The sequence below is a fragment of the Fomitopsis serialis genome (genome assembly GCF_022376445.1).
Source record: "Fomitopsis serialis strain Sig1Antser10 chromosome Unknown B0H18scaffold_1, whole genome shotgun sequence".
Taxonomy (NCBI): Eukaryota; Fungi; Basidiomycota; class Agaricomycetes; order Polyporales; family Fomitopsidaceae; genus Fomitopsis; species Fomitopsis serialis.
This window is the reverse complement of record NW_025954961.1, coordinates 1150179-1169763: the sequence shown is the minus strand read 5'-3', so window position 1 is coordinate 1169763 and position 19585 is coordinate 1150179. Positions and strand designations below refer to the sequence as shown.

At 55.7% G+C, this 19585-nt stretch overlaps 10 protein-coding genes across 10 annotated transcripts; 3 read left to right on the top strand and 7 right to left on the bottom strand.

The window, feature by feature from the left end:
• Positions 1 to 776: 776 nt before the first annotated feature.
• Positions 777 to 3145, bottom strand: B0H18DRAFT_967253 (MT-A70-domain-containing protein). Its single transcript, XM_048043407.1, has 10 exons — positions 2601 to 3145; positions 2275 to 2548; positions 2211 to 2239; positions 2080 to 2190; positions 1963 to 2019; positions 1633 to 1809; positions 1452 to 1577; positions 1310 to 1419; positions 1175 to 1249; positions 777 to 1122 (listed from the first exon to the last, which is right to left on the bottom strand). Exons 1-10 carry the CDS (start codon positions 3138 to 3140, stop codon positions 1086 to 1088), a joined length of 1536 nt encoding a protein of 511 aa, XP_047901271.1. The 5' UTR covers positions 3141 to 3145; the 3' UTR covers positions 777 to 1085.
• A 398-nt stretch (positions 3146 to 3543) lies between these two features.
• Positions 3544 to 4748, bottom strand: B0H18DRAFT_967251 (glutathione S-transferase-like protein). The gene is made up of 6 exons (XM_048043406.1): positions 4645 to 4748; positions 4429 to 4587; positions 4131 to 4368; positions 3994 to 4075; positions 3756 to 3937; positions 3544 to 3697 (listed from the first exon to the last, which is right to left on the bottom strand). The coding sequence occupies exons 2-6, from the start codon at positions 4539 to 4541 to the stop codon at positions 3638 to 3640; spliced, it is 675 nt and encodes a 224-aa protein (XP_047901270.1). The 5' UTR covers positions 4542 to 4587; positions 4645 to 4748; the 3' UTR covers positions 3544 to 3637.
• A 106-nt stretch (positions 4749 to 4854) lies between these two features.
• B0H18DRAFT_15808 (glycosyl hydrolase catalytic core-domain-containing protein) lies at positions 4855 to 6322 on the bottom strand. The gene is made up of 4 exons (XM_048036900.1): positions 5933 to 6322; positions 5440 to 5881; positions 5241 to 5384; positions 4855 to 5189 (listed from the first exon to the last, which is right to left on the bottom strand). Exons 1-4 carry the CDS (start codon positions 6091 to 6093, stop codon positions 4956 to 4958), a joined length of 981 nt encoding a protein of 326 aa, XP_047901269.1. The 5' UTR covers positions 6094 to 6322; the 3' UTR covers positions 4855 to 4955.
• A 17-nt stretch (positions 6323 to 6339) lies between these two features.
• Positions 6340 to 7875, bottom strand: B0H18DRAFT_967242 (uncharacterized protein). The gene is made up of 8 exons (XM_048043405.1): positions 7832 to 7875; positions 7689 to 7775; positions 7459 to 7632; positions 7371 to 7435; positions 7071 to 7174; positions 6914 to 7013; positions 6523 to 6856; positions 6340 to 6456 (listed from the first exon to the last, which is right to left on the bottom strand). Exons 1-7 carry the CDS (start codon positions 7865 to 7867, stop codon positions 6553 to 6555), a joined length of 870 nt encoding a protein of 289 aa, XP_047901268.1. The 5' UTR covers positions 7868 to 7875; the 3' UTR covers positions 6340 to 6456; positions 6523 to 6552.
• A 72-nt stretch (positions 7876 to 7947) lies between these two features.
• On the top strand, positions 7948 to 8291 carry B0H18DRAFT_866182 (cytochrome c oxidase assembly protein PET191-domain-containing protein; the record flags this gene model as incomplete). The annotated part of the gene is made up of 2 exons (XM_048039768.1): positions 7948 to 8121; positions 8178 to 8291. 2 exons carry the CDS (start codon positions 7948 to 7950, stop codon positions 8289 to 8291), a joined length of 288 nt encoding a protein of 95 aa, XP_047901267.1.
• Positions 8292 to 9566: 1275 nt separating this feature from the next.
• B0H18DRAFT_1091165 (WD40-repeat-containing domain protein) lies at positions 9567 to 12757 on the top strand (the record flags this gene model as incomplete). Its single annotated transcript, XM_048032285.1, has 17 exons — positions 9567 to 9689; positions 9745 to 9855; positions 9940 to 10097; positions 10135 to 10214; positions 10267 to 10331; positions 10385 to 10653; positions 10750 to 10887; positions 10926 to 11200; positions 11235 to 11423; positions 11456 to 11491; positions 11562 to 11621; positions 11680 to 11810; positions 11863 to 12100; positions 12152 to 12258; positions 12306 to 12413; positions 12501 to 12577; positions 12634 to 12757. 17 exons carry the CDS (start codon positions 9567 to 9569, stop codon positions 12755 to 12757), a joined length of 2289 nt encoding a protein of 762 aa, XP_047901266.1.
• A 242-nt stretch (positions 12758 to 12999) lies between these two features.
• Positions 13000 to 16218, bottom strand: B0H18DRAFT_1081109 (uncharacterized protein; the record flags this gene model as incomplete). The annotated part of the gene is made up of 8 exons (XM_048031338.1): positions 13000 to 13035; positions 13085 to 13313; positions 13408 to 13508; positions 13558 to 13818; positions 13860 to 14673; positions 14726 to 14882; positions 14938 to 15749; positions 15785 to 16218. The coding sequence occupies 8 exons, from the start codon at positions 16216 to 16218 to the stop codon at positions 13000 to 13002; spliced, it is 2844 nt and encodes a 947-aa protein (XP_047901265.1).
• A 242-nt stretch (positions 16219 to 16460) lies between these two features.
• Positions 16461 to 18332, bottom strand: B0H18DRAFT_967222 (uncharacterized protein). Its single transcript, XM_048043404.1, has 6 exons — positions 17921 to 18332; positions 17596 to 17868; positions 17312 to 17545; positions 17197 to 17262; positions 17148 to 17164; positions 16461 to 17089 (listed from the first exon to the last, which is right to left on the bottom strand). Exons 1-6 carry the CDS (start codon positions 17981 to 17983, stop codon positions 16789 to 16791), a joined length of 954 nt encoding a protein of 317 aa, XP_047901264.1. The 5' UTR covers positions 17984 to 18332; the 3' UTR covers positions 16461 to 16788.
• On the top strand, positions 18333 to 18958 carry B0H18DRAFT_967219 (uncharacterized protein). Its single transcript, XM_048043403.1, has 3 exons — positions 18333 to 18407; positions 18467 to 18616; positions 18670 to 18958. Exons 1-3 carry the CDS (start codon positions 18354 to 18356, stop codon positions 18787 to 18789), a joined length of 324 nt encoding a protein of 107 aa, XP_047901263.1. The 5' UTR covers positions 18333 to 18353; the 3' UTR covers positions 18790 to 18958.
• On the bottom strand, positions 18959 to 19579 carry B0H18DRAFT_967212 (uncharacterized protein). The gene is made up of 5 exons (XM_048043402.1): positions 19544 to 19579; positions 19365 to 19490; positions 19239 to 19303; positions 19155 to 19176; positions 18959 to 19099 (listed from the first exon to the last, which is right to left on the bottom strand). The coding sequence occupies exons 1-5, from the start codon at positions 19550 to 19552 to the stop codon at positions 19079 to 19081; spliced, it is 243 nt and encodes an 80-aa protein (XP_047901262.1). The 5' UTR covers positions 19553 to 19579; the 3' UTR covers positions 18959 to 19078.
• Between the last annotated feature and the right edge of the window lie 6 nt (positions 19580 to 19585).

Here is a 19585-nt window from a genome sequence, read left to right as displayed (position 1 = left end):
ACGTACCCTGACCTCGAGGACCGTAAGAGTTCCGCCAGCCAGCTCGGAAGCGGAAACCTACCGGCCCACGCACGCATACAAGAATGACTGGTGTACCGTTTGCACTTGTCTGCCCTTCCACCCGGGGACTCTCCTTGGCCATAACTCGGCACATCCTGCGCACGACAGACCTGCCGGTCTTCGCAACTCACCGATCGCACAACGCGCAGGACACGCGAGACCACATACTGTCTCCCCTGAAGGACGTCAACCCAGACAGACTGAAGCTGCTACAGTTGGACTTGACCTCGGAGGAAACCATGGCCTCTGCCGCTGAAGAGCTCTCGAAGGCGTATCCCAAGGACGCAAAACCGTACATAAACACCGCCTTCTTCTGCGGCGGCATCTTGCACCCAGAGCGTCGTCCGACCGACCTTGACCGAGACGTCGTCGAGCATACCTTCCAGATCAACGTCATCTCGCACCTCCTCCTCATGAAGCACTTCTCTCGCTTCCTGCCACCTCCCCCCTCTAACGGCAACGACTCGAGCTCTGCAACAAAGCCGGAGCTCTCCAAGTGGGTCCACATGTCTGCTCGGGTGGGCTCCGTCTCGGACAATCGCCTCGGCGGCTGGTTCTCCTACCGCGCCTCCAAAGCGGCGCTGAACCAAGCCATCCGCACCTTCGATCTGTACTTGCAGCAAAGAAAATACCCGCTATATGCGTCGGACTCACCCTGGGACCGTCAAGACCGACCTGAGCCGAGAGTTTTGGGGCGGGGTGCCGAAGGACAAGCTGTTCGAGCCGGAGTACGCCGCGGAGAGGCTGGTGCAGGTCGTACAAAACCTGGACGAGAACAGCCGAGGCAAGATATGGGATTGGGCGGGCAAAGAAGTCCCTCCATAGCATAGATGCACATGCGTAGGCGAGAGCAGCAGAGCAGTGTTAGTTTTAGTTACAAGCGAACCGTCCGTAGTCCAACGTCCTGTTTATAGAAGTGAGTGGTCCGTGACCCGAATGTCTGTTCATGTAAATAACACGATAATCAATATGCAACAGCTCGCAGAGCTCAATGATAGCACGATAGCAGCGATACGGTCCAAAGTCTAGAATCCTCCTGGCTGAATTTGTCGCTCAGGATACCTGGAGTAGTGTTCAGCCACGAATACAGTGTGCGCATGGAACCAAGCCTCACCTTGCCTGAATCCGGGCAGCTAGGTCTTCCTCAAAGATCTGATCAGGCCCAAGTTGGTTCCCCAGTGTCAACCACCTGCCATCACCACATAGTCAACACCGCCATCCTTGCACGAGCGACGTCGATGCTACTCACCCTGGCCTGGTGTTATGCTTCCTGCCAAAAATCTCGATCTTGCGCCCACCGGGGCACATGCGCTCGATCAACCCGTACACCTCATCGGGCTTCCTACTCGTCTCGCGCACCTCGGACACGATCACGTCCGTGTCGAGACCACGATTCGCCCACGAGGGAACTTGAGGTTCCCCGCCTCGTCGGTGACGGTCTTGACGCCAACGAGCATGTGTTCTTTGGTATGATTGAGCCAGTGTCCGGTCCGACCCGTGCGTATAACGCGTTGGAGCTATCGAGGCAGTTTCAGCATCCCTTATGTATCGACGAGGAGTGGGATGCTGTACCTGGTTGGTCTTGACCCAGACGACCTCGTCGACTCGGGTGTATCCCCATACCCGCAAGCATTCTCGACCGACCTCCATCGCTCGACCAGTGACCCAGAGGAATAGCAGTCCCTCATCTTGTAATGTCGGGATGGGCATAGCTCGCATCTCATCGTCTGTCATCGTCCCATACGGCAACTGCGATCATGTCAGTCATTGTAAACAAACCATTGTCTGTGCTGTCTGCCTATACGCGGCCCATGCGGCACGCGTGCAGGCGGACCTTCACAGCGATTTGCTACATACACTCATGTGAATTCCCATGGAGGGTCCGCCATGATGACATGGAACTTGCCCAGACTGATAATCGAACCTCCGCAGGTCGCAGTTCAGCCACTGAGGCGGCAGCTACTCGAAGACACACGCATCTCAGCAAACACACCATTGAGCAGCCGACCGAATACGCACCATCGGTTTCTCTTTTCCCGCGGGGCCCAGCCCTACGCCAAGTTTGTGTGGTTCCTTCTGAGTCCAGGCGATTCTCCGGAAGGCACCACCGTCCGTCACATCCCAGTCCACCTCAAAGTGCAGATACCGACACGGTGCTTCTCTTTACCGCGCCCGCCAGCTCCCAAGCCACTCGGCAAACTCACGGTCCCGCACCCTGCATCCCGTATCCCATCTGCCGGTGCGACGGCAGAGGCGGGATGGACGGCGACTGCGCGTAGGTTGGCTCGGAGTAGCATGTGTTGAGGTACGAGCAGTGCCCAAGCGACGGGTCCGTATGTGGTCGGAGCAATGGACGGAAGTGGATGCGGTCGCAGATCGTTAGTGGTGTGTTTGCAGCCTCGGGGTTGGCGAGTCGCCGTGCCTTCGCACAGTCGTCCTTCGTGATGTGCGGACAGATGGGCTCAAAGCTGCCATTCATGGTGCGGAACTGTGGCATGCACATTAGACAGGAGGATCATGGTAAGGTGCCGGTACCGCACCTGTTCGGCGAGCAGACGGCCCTTCGCCGTGCTTCTCTGCAGGATGTTGTACACTTCTTTGAGGTCTTTGCTGAGGCTGGCGAGCGTAGTTGGCGCGGGCTTCATCGTCGCGCGCGCGTGCTCAATCTTCTCCTGCTGCTCTTCCGCATCGCCAGCAGTAGACTCTGCGTCCTCGTCTACTTGACGCTTTCGCTTGCGCCCATGTCCAGGTAGACCATTGCCTGAATGTGCGTCCCCGCTTCCAAGCCGCACATCCATGACGGTCAAAGCATCATCCTGCATCTCGCGTAGCACGCAAATCTTGCCATGGTCCCATGCATTCGCTAAGCTCTCCAGTGTAGCTTCGAAACGCGTGAGGTCCGTAAGTCGGAATCTTGGTGGCGCATCTGGCCCAGGTAGAAGACCTGCCGGCGGGGGACCAGAGGCGATGACACGCGTGAGGAGGTCAAAGGCAGATATCGGCGTGGTCACTTTCCTAGTCGAGAACAAGGACAACAGAGCTGACGAGGCGACGAGCTTGAGCCTCTCGTCAACTGACATGGTAGATTGGATGAATGAGCGCGTTTAGAGGCGAGAGCCTATGAGCGTGCTGCACGTGATAATCCGCCGGTTGAACAAAATGCAAGAGTGCGTCGCATGTCCTGTCTTTCAGACTATATGCATTGCGGCAGGAGGTGTTACAATCAGACAACCCCCTCGCCTTTTACTAGGGGGTTCCGTGTATCGCCTCCATCATAATGCCGCATTCCCAATTTTTCAGCTCTCAGCTCGACCTGAGTCAGTCCTTAATTCTTCCTTTTGTTTTTGCCTTTGCTTACTTACGAGTACTGTACCTGATTACTCCGGTGCTCCTCTTTATACCGTGCGCTGTTGCGTCTTGGCGCTGCATCGACGTTTCTCTTCTGCCTACGAATTTATTTCTGTCTCAGCTAGTCGATCGCTATTGCAAGCTGAATTATGTCGTATTGTATCCAAAGGTACCATTACAGCGCAGTGCTACATCGTCGCCAATCCTACGGCGATCTCATCCGCCCCATCTACGGAACAGCAACACCTGCCTTGACGGGGTCTCGGGCGGCGATTCTCTCGACCCAAGCCTGGGAGTGGTATAGAAATCAGCACGCGGCTACGGAATTCGGATGGGTGACTTTGTACCTTCAGGTTGGGCCACTCATTCAGTTCCTCGATCATGGCCCACTTGTGAATCCTGATCCAAGGGAATACATTGATGTCCGCAAGGCTGTAGGTTCCCCGGCCCGGGCCAGCGAGCCAGTCGCGGTCCTGTGACAGACGAATTTCCAAGACGCCGTAGAGACGCTTCGTCTCGTCGAGGTATCCTTTCGTTCAATCAGTTCGATGGATGACATCATGAATTGTCGTTAGGATCGCTCACGTTGCTTGGCATAAGGAATGTCCTCCGGTGCGTAGCGGTTGAAGTGATGGTTTTGTCCCTGCATTGGACCAACACCACCATGCTGCCGATTCCTACTCAGCAGCTGTTCTCATCAATGCACCAGAAAAAGTGTTCACCGCGAAGAAGATCCACTGCAGCTGTACGCTGTAGTCATCCGGCTGCGTGACAGGATCGAAACCGAACTTGTTCTCCTTGTCGTAGTGCTGCTGCAAATACAGCAAGATCGCCGCCGTCTCGAAAACGACAAAGTTGTTGCGCGAGCGATCGACGAGCGTCGGGATACGCCCGTTCGGGTTCAGCTTGATGAACCAGGGCTCCTTCTGCACGTTGGTGCTGATGTTGATGCCGAACACACTGTCATGTCAAGGCTGGTCAGCGCGCTGGAGCCCTGAGCTGGAGCTTGGATGTACTCACTCATAGTCAGGACCGCCGTAGGCTGCCTTGAGCTCTTCAAGGAAGACGGACACCTTGTGACCGTTCGGGGTCGCGCTCGTGTAGAGCAAGAGGGGTTTGTTTCCGGTGGCCATTGTGTGGGACGACGAGTAAAGTACTGGAGAGTGGTGGGAACGCAGGCTGCGATGAAGCTCAATTGCGTGCTGGTGCGGCCTGTATATATACACAGATACCTACCGCAGGGGCTGGGTCCATCTCAGTTGGTCAGCTGGATTTGAAGCGCTGCAGGGAATGACAGGAAGGGACGCAGACGATGATGCAATACCTGAGTAAGCTCTTCTCTTGGTAACTAGAGATGGCCTCTAGGACGTCGGCGGGGAACGAACGCAGCAACGTCGACCCGATCGATCTATCCACGCAATAGCGATACTATCTTGGCGAACATCTGCTCGTCGGGAGATAAGTGTGTGTAAGCCTCTAAGTATCGCATAAGAATGCAGCTCTGGGCTGCGATAGCGACTAAGCATCTAGTGTTCGCTCGTAAATCACTAACTAAGCACTGAGAGCACCGTCACCGCCGATGACAGGAGCAGCGTGGCTAGAATCCTCGGAAGGCAGCGGCGAGGGAGAGCTGCAGACCCTAACGACGGACTCGTCGAGCTACCGTAGCCTCCGTCAACCACTCCTGGTGTGTAATTGCTGCTGGTGTTAGGCGTAACCGCCCCGATGTACTGTTCGCCAAGAGTATTGATTCTGCCAGACGAATCCATGAGGGCATCATCCTAGCGATCCAATGAGGTGAGGCACGGAATCAAGTGCAAAATGTGCCTTACCTGATTCACACCCTGCAGGCTCTCCATGGCGCCGAACCAGGCGTAACGCTCAACCCAGGCAGTCGAGTCCATGAACGACTGCGTAGCGTTCAAGAAGTCGACGACGTTCTGTAGCGAACACTGCTCGTCTGCCGCGTTGAAGTTCTACCCGCCTCAGTCAGCACGACCAGTCGCGTCCAATCTCACAAAGCTTGCCCACCTGACATGCCCACTCCGTAATCCAAAGCGGCCTCTGGAACGTATTGTGGAAGTCTTCGAGATAAGTGATGAACGCCGTCGAGTTGATATCATACCAGTGCAGGGCCACGAAGTCGACCGTGCACCCGCCGTTGCACGCGTCCAGCCAGTCGAGCAGCCACTGCTTTCCCTCCGGCGCAGACGTCGGTGCTGGCGAGCCAAGCAGTACACCTTGAGAGCGCAGTGGTTCGATCTGCGCTTGCCATACAGACGCAGCATGGCTGGGCGTCATGTTCGACTGAGTTGCGTAGTCCGGCTCGTTGAACCCCAGGACGTGCGTGGCGCCTGAGTTCTTGATCGTGCGGTTTATCGAGGTCTCCCACTCGGAAACTTGCCGGTCGCCCCAGAGCATGGGGACGAACTCTAGACTCGTGCTGATTGGGCTAGGGCTCCATGTGTAGTACCTGCAGCTGTGCGTCAGTGGATCCAGAAGTCAATTAGCGCATAGCACGGACCATGCTACTTTGCCAGTTGTCGTGTATTGATTGATGATGTTCCAGTTTCCGTTCGGCCATGCTAAGCCAGCCTTGGTACTGTTTGATGCAGCGAGGGTATCGGATATCAATAGACAAGTGCAGTATAGCAAGAGAAAAGGAAGCCGCATTAAAGATAGCATGTCGTTCTATCGTCCGTCTATACAGGGTATCTTGAGGAAGAGCGACTTGATGAGGCGCTCTCGAGCGGTCATTTATATACAGCACAGCTCTTCCGGGCCTTCACTTGGCCGTGAGGAGAATCTGCTCAAGTCCGAGGATTCGTTGGAGATGCTGACGTGACCTAAGCAATCTCAGGCGGTTGGAGTAAACCTTGACCTTGAGCTTGAGGAGGTACAGCCACGCCGGAAGTCCATGACACGGTCACCTGACCGCGAGCAGATCCTGAAATATGTACGTGCTAATTTGGTGCTAATAGCTGCAAACTTACTATGCATTTGGCTCGGAGTAAAAGCGAAGCATGTAATGGTGTGTTAGATGATATGCTATCGAGGCACTGTAAGTGAGATCCGTATGATGGGTTGGCAGAAGGTACTTGTGGGCACACGCACGGTACAATACAGCCAATGAGCTTGCATCCATTATACCTGCTGATTCTCCGGCATACGAGGCCACCAATCCGGCCACCACGGCGTAACCTTCCACTTCGTTTTGTGCTCCTCGCCAACCTCCATCTCGAAGACAGCAGTCCCGTTCTCTGCAGCGGCAACGTGTTCGAGACGCAGCAACGCAAGGCCCACGCCCTTCGTCGAGCTGAGCAGCTTGCCCGTGCCGCGTGGTCGAGGCTTGGGTGTGCCGTCATCCACTTCTGCTCTTTGGGCACGAATGTCAAGGTCTGATGGGAATGAAGGGGCCTCTTCTGATGGAGAGGCCGAGCCGGAAGAGCTGTGGCGGGAGCGCCGTCAGGGAGCTGAGATACAGAGACGAGAGGTCTTAGCTTACGGTTCAATGAGTACAGGGAGGATCCGCTTCCGAATTATCCCAGTGTGATATGTTCGAACGGTCAATTCTTGTCCGACGAAGCATCCCTTCCTGAAGTCAACTAAACAAGGATGCGGTCAACTCGAGCACGCGGGCTTGAGGGATATTGGATACGAACGTGCGCCCATGACATCCAGGTTCGACTCCATGGGGAACGCTTGCATTGGTACAATGTCTGTGCTCCCCTCTGGCACACCATGTGTTATGCGATGCAGTAAATATCTTGCTCCGAGACTGTGTCATGGGTAGACGTCTCTTGTGCTGCGTGCTCACTTGAGTGGACAGTCTCATGAGCGAGAGTCGGACAACGTACGTCGGTCCCCCTTCTTCACAAGCAGTCGATGTCCCATGCCTATTGCCCTCCTATCCCGCAGTAGTCCGGGTTGTGTCCCCAAGGCCAGTCGTCCGGTTGTCCCACACGGGCTCTATCGCACCACTGCTCGCGTGCAGCCACCTCCTTTGCGTTTCCCAAGCCTTTTCGCCCTCCGAGCCCCATGCGCCCAGACATCATACTCCTCTGAAACGTTGCGTATCTTCACTTTCGACCGAAGCACGTACTTCTTCAACGTCGGCAGTAGCGGGGGCGCCTCGGACGGGCGGGCGTCGTACTCGATGAGATAGCCTTGCTTCCCGCTCGCAGTCGGCTGTGAGTACACGAATGTGTCATAGAGGACCCTGCCCTTCAGAGTGGTCGGTCTGAGTGTGTCGGCGCGAGAGAGCGAGGAAGCATACTTGCCTGCGCGTGCAGGAAGGCAGAGTAGAAGTGGCTCTGCGGGTGTGCGGGGACGGACGAGGCGAGGATGCCGTTGAGGAACTCGGCCGCCTGGGAGCCTGTGACGGAGAGGACGGCCCTGTGGGGGACGTGGGCGATGGAGGGACGGTGCGGACGAGTGCGCGGGCGGCGGGTGGCAGCATGATGAGTCAGGAGCGCGTGAAGCGATCGGCGACCTCGAGCGAGCCTCAGTCGGCGAGCGCCGGTTTGTCACGCACCCGCCATGTCCTCGTCCTGCCAGCATCTCATGGCCGCCCTCAAGGAGTGCCTCTTGCACTCGGACTGCGTCGTGAAGCAGGGCCACTTGCCGTCTGAATGTCTCAGAGAGCATACGAAGGAGCTGCCGGAGGAGTGTCTCTCGCTGCGACAAGCCACCTTCGAGTGCAAGAGGGGGATGGTGAGTGCTAGCTTAGGACGACAAATCGTATTGCCAGTGACAACTTTTTGTTATAGTTGGACATGCGCAAGCGGTTCCGAGGCAACTATGTGGGCCTCCCGCCCAAGGCGTCGACTGCGGAAGGACAGGATAGCGCAACTGGCACGGCCGCTGGTGAGACGAAGTCATAGCACTGAGCGGAATTCATGGCAGTTCGATGACGACTCAAATCGGATGCAACAAGCAAATGGATAACCCAGCGTGGCGATTGGATATCATCAGGCTAGCACAACATGGCGCACGAGCGGTATTGCACAGTGAGTGAGACGACCTTCGTTTCGTCCTTCCATGACCAACGGCATTGTTAGGCTTGGGTTATCTATGGCAAGATTTCTGGCGTTACATGTACTATTCGTCGATATGGTGTACAATCTCCTCCCCTCGTCGCTAAGCATAGAACTGGTAGACACGAGGACACTCGTGTCTCTTGCGCAAGTCCTCCATGTCTGGCGTATCTGCAACATATAGCGCCACCGGTCTTCGTGGAAGCCGCTTGCTCCGACCGGTTTCCCGTCCAGGCATGGACAGGCAATTGCTGCTGAACGAGTGGACTTCAGTGCATTTGCGCAGAAAGCAAGTCTCTTTGACCCACTCCTCGCCGTCAAGTCTCGCCGTGAATTGGTCATTACAGCAATGTCGGTTTAATTGCACTGTTTGTTGCAACCAGGTGCCAGCCCTCTCACCCTGTCTCTGCGAGCACGGTCGCGAAAATGTACTCTCCGTCATGGCTGATGGAGGAGTGTAACGTCCCGGCATATTTCGTGGAATTTCTGGGCGTATATAGCAGGACAGGCTTCTGGCCGTGCATAACGTCAGGACTGCTGAGAAACGCTAGCTCTTTCCATGTTGGACGAGCTAGTGGATACAGGGCTTTGTATGCGGCCTCCTTGACACACCAGCTAAGGGAGGGGTTACATTTTAGTGGTCGCGGTGTTCAGAGCTGTTGAGCGCCGTACCGCACTGCAAGAAAGCGAAGTCGTCGCTCTTCATCCAGAGCTTGGATGCCTTCCCAAATCATGAGTTCCGGATGGCTGAGGATACGCGAGGCTAGCCGGACTGAAGATTTGCGCTTGACGAGGGCAGCTATACGTGGTACATGGAGCACGTCGACGCCTATTCCCAGTATCCCCATGCAATGATGCTGGCAGCAATGAATGCTCGACGAGCAGAGGTCGCGAGTCTGAGCGAGGCAACTGAAGTGGCCGTGACTGAAGGTTCTAAATGGTACATTGCGCGCCTAACCGCGCGTCACGACCACGTGCTCGTACTATACGCCCGATCTCGATGCGGCCGTCTCTGACTTCACGACTCGGACTTCTACGACGGAGCGATCTTGAACCTCGCATTTTCTTCTCCCGTCCTGCCTCGGAGAGTGGTACATAGTCTCTCGCAGCATGACCTGGACCATGGCAGCAACCGTAGACTATGTGTCGGCCTCCACGAACAGGCACTCACATGCTGCAGACGCCTCGAGCTCCTCTCTTGTAGCCTTTGGCTCAGCAAAATTGATTGCTCTGTGGAACACGGAGGTAGGTTCAACGAGAGTCTCTTGCATAAATAACGCTAATATTGACATTCCACTAGGATCCACACGATCGCGGTGTATACGAAACACTCCCTGGGCACGAAGGTCTCGTCACCTCCGTGCGTTTCATAGACGAAGCTCGCTTCGTCAGCGCGGACGACAAGGGTGTAGTGAGACTCTGGATGAGGGATCTGACCAGGCATGCTTGCCTCAAGTTTATGTAGAGAATCTTCGCAATGACATACTGTTTGCAGTGGAAGTCAACCTGTGTGGTACAAGCACATGAAAAATCGGTATCCGCTCTTGCGGTACATGGAACACTGCTCGTAACAGGAGCGTCCGATTCGACAGTCAAAACTTGGCAGATAGAGCATGCTCAAGACGCAGGCATGAACCGAGCCTTCTTGCCTTCGTCGTATGGTAAAAGGCTGACCCTCGCTTGTAGACAGACTAGAGGAAACTCAGGCCATCATCCTACGCGGGAGATATCCGCTGTCCTTGGCGGTCACCACACTTCCCGGGACGCAAGGTAGCATACGCGACGTCCATCTTCGGCCTTTACTGATTGACCTTCGTTCCAGCAATCATCCTAGCGATTGGCGGTACCGATCGCAGCGTGCAAGTATGGACCCGCTCTGAGGGCCAGGTAACACCCACGTTCACGCACATCTTATACACTCACGTTGACTGATGTGTCAGTTCGTTAACTCGGCCGTGCTTTCTGGGCACGAGGACTGGATCAGAGCTTTGGCCTTCCGTCCACCACAAGCTGACGGCGATCCTCTAATATTGGCGTCGGGATCCCAAGACGCGACAATTCGCCTGTGGAACGTAGAGGCATTGTCATCAAAATCGACGGAAGGATCTACCAGCGAGGTCAGCGATGACCTACTAGATGCGTTTGAAGCATCGCTTGGGGACCTTGGAGAAGTGGAGGAAGGCGGTCGTCAGATCTCGCTCAACGACATGTTCTGACTGTCAAGACCGGCGAGAATAGGTACGGTTTGTTATATCCGTATCGAATACAGTGTGAGACGGACACTAATTGTAATCTCTCGAACCAGCACACGGCAATTCTCAATCATCTTCGACGCCCTCCTCATCGGCCACGAAGCCGGTGTAAGTTCACTCTCCTGGCGACCCCCAAGCATCATCATCCATCCCACCCTCCTCTCAACCTCCACGATCCTCGCTCATCTCTGGTCTCCTTCCACCATCATCACCTCCGCCACCGACGGAGTCTCTCCATCTGGATCAACCGCCAACGCTTCGGCGACGTCGGAGGCCAGCGACTCGGCGGGTTCGTCGGCGGGCTCTGGACGCGCGAGGGGATGGAGGCGTCGGCGTGGGGTTGGAGCGGCGGCTGGCGACGCTGGCGGTGCACTCCTGGTGGGGACGCTGCCATCCCGAACGTGCAGAACGAGGCATGGGCGGAGGTCGGTGCCATCAGCGGGCATAACGCTCCTGTGCGGGGGCTCTCCTGGAGTCCTGGGGGCGAATATCTGTGTCTGCTAGGTGAGTATGACTCTGATGGGTGGATAGACGGAAGCGAACGCTCAGACTAGCCTAGACCAAACGACACGCATCCATGCAGGTTACCTACTTGGAGGGCCCACGACCAGCCTCAACTCGACTTGGCATGAAGTAGGGCGGCCACAGGTGCACGGGTACGACCTGGTGGGCGTCGCGTCGTTGGATGCGTTGCGCTTCGTCAGTATCGCGGATGAGAAAGTTGCGCGTGTCTTCGAGGCACCTCGCGAGTTCATCCAGGTGTTGACAACCTCGATGTCGCAAAACTGTCTGACGGTGCTGTAGAGGCCAGTGAACGTCTGTTCTTCTACAGATTGACATATCTAATCGTGCCTTTGCACTGTAGGAGAGACCCGGGCTGCCACTGTTGCGCCGCTTCAACTGTCTAATAAAGCCGTGACTGAGAGTGAGTCAGATATCTGGCCGTCTCTCGACGTACTTACTTACTCACGCATGCATTATAGTTGGCTCCGACGTGACGGAGTATACCAACTCATACGACCTCATCCATTCAAAGCGCAGGCCTTTCGAGGGCGAGCTCGCCGCTATCACTCTTTGGCCTGAGATCGAGAAGGTCTTCGGACACGGATACGAGGTTCGTCTCCCTGTACCTCTCACTATGCTCTGCTTACATCCGTACCGCCCAGTCCATCAGCTCAGCCGTTTCCAGCTCCAAAAAGCTCTTCGCGTCAGCATGCAAGGCGACAACGCCCGAGCACGCCGTCGTCCGCGTCTACGACACGGAGAAGTGGCAGCCCTTCGGCCAACCTCTGGCTGGGCATACGCTGACCGTCACGCGCATAGCCTTCAGCCCCGACGACCGCTATGTGCTCACAGTGTCGCGAGATCGGCATGGCGTCTCTTTGTCCGCGATGGTGACAGTGAGTCTCCCCTCCCTCCAGTCAATCGCCGCTGCTGATGGAGACATTCGATGAGATGGCTACGTGCCACTTGCTGCGGACAGGTCCCATGCTCGTATCATCTGGGATTGCGCCTGGGCGCCGCAGGGTGACATATTCGCCACAGCATCGAGGGACAAGACTGTACGTACTATGTATCTTGCAACGTTCAGGAGTTCATTCCCTTGTAGGTGCGAATATGGCGCCAGCAAGATCCCGATAAGCATGACAAATGGATTGCAATCGCCACCTTGAAGATGACTGAGGCAGCAACAGCAGTGACGTTCGCTCGTTCCGACGTCAGAGGGCGGTGTGTTGATATATATTCGTCATCTGTGTTCACCATGTTGAAGCGTCTATAGAAGAATACTCTTCGTCGGGCTGAGTCCGGGGAAATCCTGGCGTATTCGAGTTCTGCAGACAACCCAACGCTTTGGGTGCAGGACCTCACCCTTGACTCAAAGTATGCACCCATTCACATATATCATGATCCAGCAAGACTCACAACAACAATGACAGGCTTGCCCATGTGGATCACATCCACCATCTGGCTTGTCGGCCGTCGGACGACCCGGCGAGTGTCCAACTGGCGAGTTGTAGTGAAGATAATACATTGAAGATACTATCTGTCCGCATTGTGTAGTGGAGTGAGGGCCACCCACAACACGTTGGGTAACCGAGGGAAAGCGCAGTATACAGTAGACAAGCGGGTATATACCCAGAACTAGATGTTAACGACACAACCTGGCTAGATGTGGGGGACGGTGAAGGGTATGACACAGTGAATGCGCAGTGCGACTTGAGATAAATAACAAACAAGCAGCATGGGTGGACAGGATAGCTTGGCCGGGAAAGCGATAGGGATACAACGATGATCGACGTCAATTAAACAATGTCGCGGAGACTCATAGGAACTTCTGGCTGAAGAAGCGTCAGAGTGCGGGCTGTATTTCAAGTGAAGCCCACTTACGCATTTGATCTTGTAGAAACACTCTATGGAGCGCAGCATTTCCACATCGCCCCCGGTAGCAGTGACGAAGTTCACGACGACGCCTGCGCGAGAGTAGCTAGGTGCGATGGCGGGAGCGACACTGTAGTATAGCTCAGTATCAGATGAATACAAGCGGAATGAAGTGCGAACATACCGGTGGGCGTATTCTTCGACAGCTTTTGGCAAATCTGTATTTGCTGAGGTAAGACTCAGCTTGAAGGTCATGAACGCGGATGCCCTCACCGTAATTAATGATAAGAGGGATCTGCGAAACTTCAGGCGTTTTGACCTGCACATCGTACACGACCAGAACCTTCGTAGTAGGCTGCCGCATGATTCCAGTGGGCGGGCTTCGGAACTTGTTCAAGGCAGCCAATTTAGCTCCGGCATTCATGTCTCCATGCTAGCACAGCGTGTCAGTAATGATAGGAAGGCAGGGGCACATTACATACCAGGGGAACCGCCTCAAGACCCCTGCTCGCCAGCTTGTAGACGACTGCATCCAACGCGGTCATACCGCCGACGTGTATGATGGCTTGCGGGATTTCGAGATCGTCGAACAGATCCGCAAGCGCGTCCAGCTTCCATTCCCTAGCCTGTGCGGTCTCAGCGCTTGTAGCACCCCGACCAGAGCCAATGATGCCCAAACCACCAGGGGGCAGAGGGGCATCAGATCGACCACTGGCGGTGAACGCAAGGTACAGATAAATTGCCTCAGGCCACGAGCACCCTGGCTGGTGTCAGCGTGTGTGACATTGCCGTCGCGGCGGACAAGCACTCTAACAGGCTCCCGTAGCTGAATGGCTGACGCCAGGTTGAGGACGTCTTGGGGCACCGTGTTTGAGAACAAGGCTGTTTGCCGCTCAATCGCCGTTCCTTGGCTTCCGTTCGTCAGTTCAATCGGTGGTGACGAGCGCATCCCGATGGCAGACAGCCGTCTATTCGAGTTGGGGAAGTTGGCCGTCAACGACGAGCCGCCGCCCGATTCAAACGCCGCAAACGCCGTCTGGCTCCCGGATCCAGGAGTTGTGGCCGGGGTACCAGAGCTGCCTGGCAGGGCACGAGAGCGAGGAGGCGGCAATTGCTTGATGATGTTGAAGACGAACTCGTGTAAGTTACGCGCTATGAGCTGATCGACTTCATCGAGCACTAGGAAGCGGACCTCCGAACCAGACAGGCCTCCAGGAGTCGTGAAGAGAGCATGGAGCTTCTGAGGCGTACCGCAGATGATGTGAGGCATGTTCTGTTGCAGGATACGCAACTCCTGGCTCAAGTCAGCACCTGCACCCGTAGCCCCAACACCCAAAGCCGACTTGATGCCAATCGGACCACCGAGATCGCGGATCATGCGTTGAGCTTGCGTAGCTTGGTCGACCGTCGTCGACACCATGACGACGATTGGACCCCGCAGGACGGTGCGAGCATTCCAATTGGTCAAAGCGCTATGGATAGCCGGAATCACATACGCCGCAATCCTTTCCTGTGTAGGCGGAGCCTGGGCTATGATATCGGCACCGCGAAGGAGAAAAGGCAAAGCACGCTGTTGGATCTTGTTCGGCGGCCCGACACTTGTGAAGCCGTCAGCTGTCTGTATATCCGCGCTCGTGGCCGATGACTTACCCAAAAGTATTCAGTGATCGCAACAGGTCAGGGGCGAGATTTAATTGCTCCCATTTCGTGATGACCGGTCCACCTTCTCTGGATGTCGACACACTTGCCAGACTTTCACCCTGAGGATCGAGCATCAGCAGTGAATTCGGAGCGAAGTAAAAAGCGTCTGCCTTCATCCGAAAATTGTACACTCACCCCAGCCGAGTCACGCCGCAACAGACCCGACACGGATCGACGTTTGTCAACACGGAGCATCGAGTCCTGACGTCCTAGCGGTCCTGTAGATGAGTCCGTGGAGCGCATCGGTATGTCGAGATTTCCAGCGGACCAGGTGCGCATCGGAGGGTTCGGTACACGTCCATTGCCTCGCATCTCCGGGCGGCTCGGCAGCCCATTGCCCAACAGCGAATTCGTTTGTTGTAAGTGCGGAGCGTTGGCCTGGTTGGCACTAAGGTCCCCTGGCGGTAGCCCTGCGCCGAGCATCGGGTTCTGTAGACCGGAGTTGATAGCGAGACCAGAATTGACAGCCTGCATCTGTTGCGTCTGGAGTGCCAACAGTTGGCCAACGGACGTGGTGAGCGTGTTGAGGCGGGTCGAGATCTGCGTGATATCATCCGACGGAGCGTTCTGGTTCGGAGCAATGCTCGCTCCCATCGACGCGCGGGGTCCATTCCCGGACGAGAAGAGCGTCTGTGAACCGTTGGCATTGGGAGCGAAGGGGTTGCCAAATTCGGGCGCGCCGTTTTGGTTAGCTGTCCGCTCGACCAGCAACTCGACCTTGCGATGCACGTCCGACAGGTCTCGCTGTATCTCGCGCGACGTGTACTCGCAACGCAGGAGGCGGTCCAGCAACTCAGAAATGAATGGCGATGCTCTGAGCTGCGCATCAAAACTGGTCGACAGATCGGCGCTCGACGCGAAGTGGCTTCCTGAGTCGAGTGAGGAAGCTGGCGAAGATGATGCCACGAACGGCGCGAAGGGAGTCGCCTTGGGAGGACCGCTCTCGACTAGCACCGGTGGTGTGTTAGCCGATCTCGCCCACGTCCAAGGAAGCTGGTATAGAAGGACGAGCCCGACAGCTGCCCGTTCGATGATCCCGGCCCTGGGGTCAACCCCTCGTCCTGCGTGCCGTCCGTATTGCTAGACATGCTCCTAGACACTCGCCTCTCGTTCAGAGTGACAGTGTATGTCCTATCCGACTCCAGGCCACCAACCGCGGGTGAGTTACGCGTTTCCTCTACTGGCGCGTTGGACTGCTGTTGTGCAGAGTCTGATCTGCGGTCGCGGTCATCCGGGAAAGGACTAGGAGAAGACCGAATGGAACGATAGTCGGACGGCGAGATGGAGAGGGAGGACGAGGTGCTGTAGTGTTGTTCTCTGTTCGATTGCATCCTGTACCCAAGACTGGATCCTCTACCGTCCTCCTCGTTGGCCAGCAATCCACCCGGAAAGAAAGGAGTAGAGGAAGGATTCAGAGCAGGGCTTCTATTCATCGGATCCATTGTACGGAACAATGGGCCCGCACTTTGCAACGATCAAAGGACGCGACGACGCTGTCCAGAACATATGAGCCACCGCAACCGCAGAAGTTGTGCTGCCGATGTCTACCGACCTGTGACGCCTTTCGCTGGAAGGAAACTACCAAACAGAGTCCATTCAGGGTATGAAGAGGAGTAGAGTGGAAGGGGAATGCGGGGATCAGCCCAGGCGAGCTGGCGAGTTGGTGACTGGACGAGCCAAAGCCGCCAGCACCTGTCACGACTTCCACTTGCGACGCTTTGATTGGCGGTCTCGCGGCTTACGAAGCATCAACTCAACAAGTCTCAACTTACACCCGGCGCGCGCACGAGCATTGATCGCATTGCGTATTGCTAGGCGATGCCTCCACATACATGTCTACATATGCTACACGAGTCTATTGTACACTGGCCGGGTAAGGAAGACAAAAGAGATACAGGCGAAATGAGCGTGCTCCACCCTGTGTATCGGGCGCATTGCATAACGGCGTGATGGGCTAGTCTGGCTAGCTCGTCTAGATTTCTGAACCATGGAGGACCGTACACTGTCCATCATTACGCAATCGTCTGCGCGAAAGACACGCCCATCACCTGGAGCTTCTGGAGGATCGGCGGTAGTACTACATCGGGCACCGGCTGAGCCTTGGACTTGCGAGGCGAGCTGTGAGCTGCGGGTTCGGCCTGAGGAGCCTTGGAAGGGCCTGCCTGAGGAATCCTGGGGCCGGCCTTGGGAGCTCTAGGAGCTGCCTGAGGAGCCCTGGAAAGGCCGGCTCGAGGGACCCGAGAAGGACCTGCCTGAGGAGCGTCTGGAGGGCCAACGGCCACAACGGCCTGAGTGCGTTCGATCGTGATGCGCCTATAGCAGGAGGTCAATTATTGGGCATGTGCACAGCATACTTTATAGAAATACATACTTGAGTGCCCTGACAGCCTTCGTTACGGTGTACTTAGCAATAGGCTCACCTTGCCTCCCATGTGGGTCTTGACTATGTCCTGAATTTCAGGCAGCTCGGCGGGAGTAAGGCATATCTGCCAACATATCAGTCTCAAGCACTGAGGATTTACGGGGAAGACACACCGTGAGCCTAGCGCCGTTCAATTTGGCACCATTCAGTGCCAAGGCTCTGCGGATCGCGAAGACATCCGTGAACTCGACAGAGGCATACATCCTATCTGTAAGACTGCTAGGAAGAGACGAGTGGGCCGACGCGGGTACGCCCGAAGTCGTGCGGATGATGACGCGCATGACCTTGCCGCATCTGTTCTTCTTGAAGAAGTCGGCCAACATTTCTTGTGTGATTCCGCGAACGAGCTGAAACGAACGTCAGCAGTGGAGACAGTGTAACTACCAAATCGACTTACGTTGCCGACGTAGAGATGACACCACTGCGGCCTCCTCAGATTGGGTGGCAAGACCGCCTTTCGCTTCATATTCATTTTGAGCTTTTCTTTGGCGCCGATATCCATGGGGGCAGGAGTTCTGGCTCTGCCTTTGCCCTTGTCTATCGCCTTGCCCTTGCCCTTGTCGGTAGCTCTGGCCTTGCCCTTATCCTGCGCCTGGCCTTTGCCGCCATCTCCCTCCCTCGGAAGTCCCGGTTTGGGAAGAGTGGGTCGGAGGGGGGCCTCCGCCAGACGCTAATGCGAATTCAGTGAATGAAGTGGGCACTGAAGGAGGAGAAGCGCTTACCCTATTGGTAGCCGCGGCAGCAGCTGTGAATGACGAGTTGGATGGGGCGTGGAAGCGAACCATATCTTCTGTACGTTTCAAGGATGGGATGTCTTGCGCGGTCGTGGTCTGATGTGTCTTGCAGCGGAGTCTTGAGGAGTCTTGCAGCTTGAGGTCTTGCGGATGCTGAGCGATGATCCCTCTGACGGGATGAGCTTTATACTTCCGTGAACAGATATGGGTCCTTGACGTTGTGACCATGGAATCAAAGTTCTCGTCCCATCGGATGAACTGAATACGCCCGAGAGCCACTAGAAGGAACCCAAGCAACCTGCAAATGAACCAAAAGCGGCACCAGCCTTGTATTGAGAGCCAACACGTGCCGTTCGCCTTAGCGACCGAAGGTCTCCGAGGGCGCTAAGCCACTGTGGGATCTCCGATTGACCTCACCATCATGGCCTCCCCACAAAGCGTTTACCGTGCGGTCGTCCGGGAGCTCAACAGAGCCGTTCGTGAAGCTGTTTCCGTGCCTGACGCTTTGCTACTGACCCATGGACTCCTAAACAGGCATCAATATCAGCGCCGGCCACGAGGTCAAAGACAATAGCGGAAAACTTCCGTGCTATCATTGAGAGCGGCAGCCAAAACGATGCCCAGCGCTTTGACCATGATCTAGCGAACGCTGTGACGTTCATGCGGTCTCAAAGGATGTATAAGGTATGTCAAATCGGTCGTTGCATGAAGTCGTACGCGTCTGAGCTTTGACGCAGATACTGCTGGAGCGTTACAACCCGTTGCACGACATGTCGACTGAGGAGCGAGTCAAAGCTACTGCGCGTCGCGTCGGCCTTGACATGCCCGTCCGAGAGAATGGTGACACAGACCAGTAGAACGGGCTAGCAGATCTTGGACACGGAAGGATTCGCTTCGGTGTAGATGTCCTTGAAGTAGAAATGCTTGGCAGCCGTGCAATCGTGCTCAGGTGGTCGAGTAATGCTACGGCGGATGCTGAAGGGGCTCGTTGCCTGCAGCATACACTGTCACTTCAGCCATGGAGTAATAGCCCGTGCAAAATCATGATATACTACAATGCCTCAGAAATCTTGTACACGCACGAGATCATTTTTGTCGTGGGCAACAGCCCAGAAAGCACAAACACCACTCAACCACGTTATTTGCTCACTCTTGCGGAGCCTCCCTGTGATGACGGATCTATCAGCCAAACTATCAAGCGGAAGGTAGACAGTGAACTTATAATGTAAAGGACATTGTTACACCTGATATGAAAGAGATCTCGAGGATGAGTCGCATGAACAAGCGCAGAGAACGAACGACATACCGGATGAAAACCTCGCCCAATGCTCCGTTCGACTTCCCGTCCTGGAATTCCTCCGCATTTGCGAGCTGCATGGGATCCAGCATAACTGAGCGGGTGACAGACAAGGCAAGATTGGGCGAGACGCACCTGCAGGTTCATGTAGCCATCCGTGCTCACAAGGAAGCCCTTGTACTCGAGACCCCACTTGAGCCGAACATACACCGGCTTACCAGTCAGCTCCTGGATGAACGGCTTCGGATTGACAGGGTTGACCTAGCAAACGAGTGAGCCAGTGAGGACATATTTACTTTCGGCGGGACACATACGGCGGACATGGTGAAGATCCAAGATCAAGTGGACACGTGCGG

Coding starts and splice junctions, on each gene's coding strand:
- B0H18DRAFT_967251 (XM_048043406.1), bottom strand. CDS start 4,541: ATGGCCACCGGAAACAAACCCCTCTTGCTCTACACGAGCGCGACCCCG. Junction 4,369..4,428: donor TACGGCGGTCCTGACTATGA/GTGAGTACATCC, acceptor TTGACATGACAG/TGTGTTCGGCATCAACATCA. Junction 4,076..4,130: donor TGCAGTGGATCTTCTTCGCG/GTGAACACTTTT, acceptor AGGAATCGGCAG/CATGGTGGTGTTGGTCCAAT.
- B0H18DRAFT_967253 (XM_048043407.1), bottom strand. CDS start 3,140: ATGTCAGTTGACGAGAGGCTCAAGCTCGTCGCCTCGTCAGCTCTGTTG. Junction 1,420..1,451: donor AGTTCCCTCGTGGGCGAATC/GTGGTCTCGACA, acceptor ATCGTGTCCGAG/GTGCGCGAGACGAGTAGGAA. Junction 1,250..1,309: donor AAGCATAACACCAGGCCAGG/GTGAGTAGCATC, acceptor TGGTGATGGCAG/GTGGTTGACACTGGGGAACC.
- B0H18DRAFT_967242 (XM_048043405.1), bottom strand. CDS start 7,867: ATGCTGCCACCCGCCGCCCGCGCACTCGTCCGCACC. Junction 7,633..7,688: donor CTGCCTTCCTGCACGCGCAG/GCAAGTATGCTT, acceptor ACCACTCTGAAG/GGCAGGGTCCTCTATGACAC. Junction 7,014..7,070: donor CCTGGATGTCATGGGCGCAC/GTTCGTATCCAA, acceptor ATCCTTGTTTAG/TTGACTTCAGGAAGGGATGC.
- B0H18DRAFT_967222 (XM_048043404.1), bottom strand. CDS start 17,983: ATGGTTCGCTTCCACGCCCCATCCAACTCGTCATTCACAGCTGCTGCC. Junction 17,869..17,920: donor CTGCCGCGGCTACCAATAGG/GTAAGCGCTTCT, acceptor AATTCGCATTAG/CGTCTGGCGGAGGCCCCCCT. Junction 17,546..17,595: donor GTCATCTCTACGTCGGCAAC/GTAAGTCGATTT, acceptor CGTTCGTTTCAG/CTCGTTCGCGGAATCACACA.
- B0H18DRAFT_967219 (XM_048043403.1), top strand. CDS start 18,354: ATGGCCTCCCCACAAAGCGTTTACCGTGCGGTCGTCCGGGAGCTCAAC. Junction 18,408..18,466: donor TCCGGGAGCTCAACAGAGCC/GTTCGTGAAGCT, acceptor ACTCCTAAACAG/GCATCAATATCAGCGCCGGC. Junction 18,617..18,669: donor GGTCTCAAAGGATGTATAAG/GTATGTCAAATC, acceptor GCTTTGACGCAG/ATACTGCTGGAGCGTTACAA.
- B0H18DRAFT_967212 (XM_048043402.1), bottom strand. Junction 19,304..19,364: donor ATGGCTACATGAACCTGCAG/GTGCGTCTCGCC, acceptor GATCCCATGCAG/CTCGCAAATGCGGAGGAATT. Junction 19,100..19,154: donor GTAACAATGTCCTTTACATT/ATAAGTTCACTG, acceptor ATCCGTCATCAC/AGGGAGGCTCCGCAAGAGTG.
- B0H18DRAFT_15808 (XM_048036900.1), bottom strand. CDS start 6,093: ATGCTATCTTTAATGCGGCTTCCTTTTCTCTTGCTATACTGCACTTGT. Junction 5,882..5,932: donor ACAACTGGCAAAGTAGCATG/GTCCGTGCTATG, acceptor GCACAGCTGCAG/GTACTACACATGGAGCCCTA. Junction 5,190..5,240: donor GCCTGCAGGGTGTGAATCAG/GTAAGGCACATT, acceptor TTGGATCGCTAG/GATGATGCCCTCATGGATTC.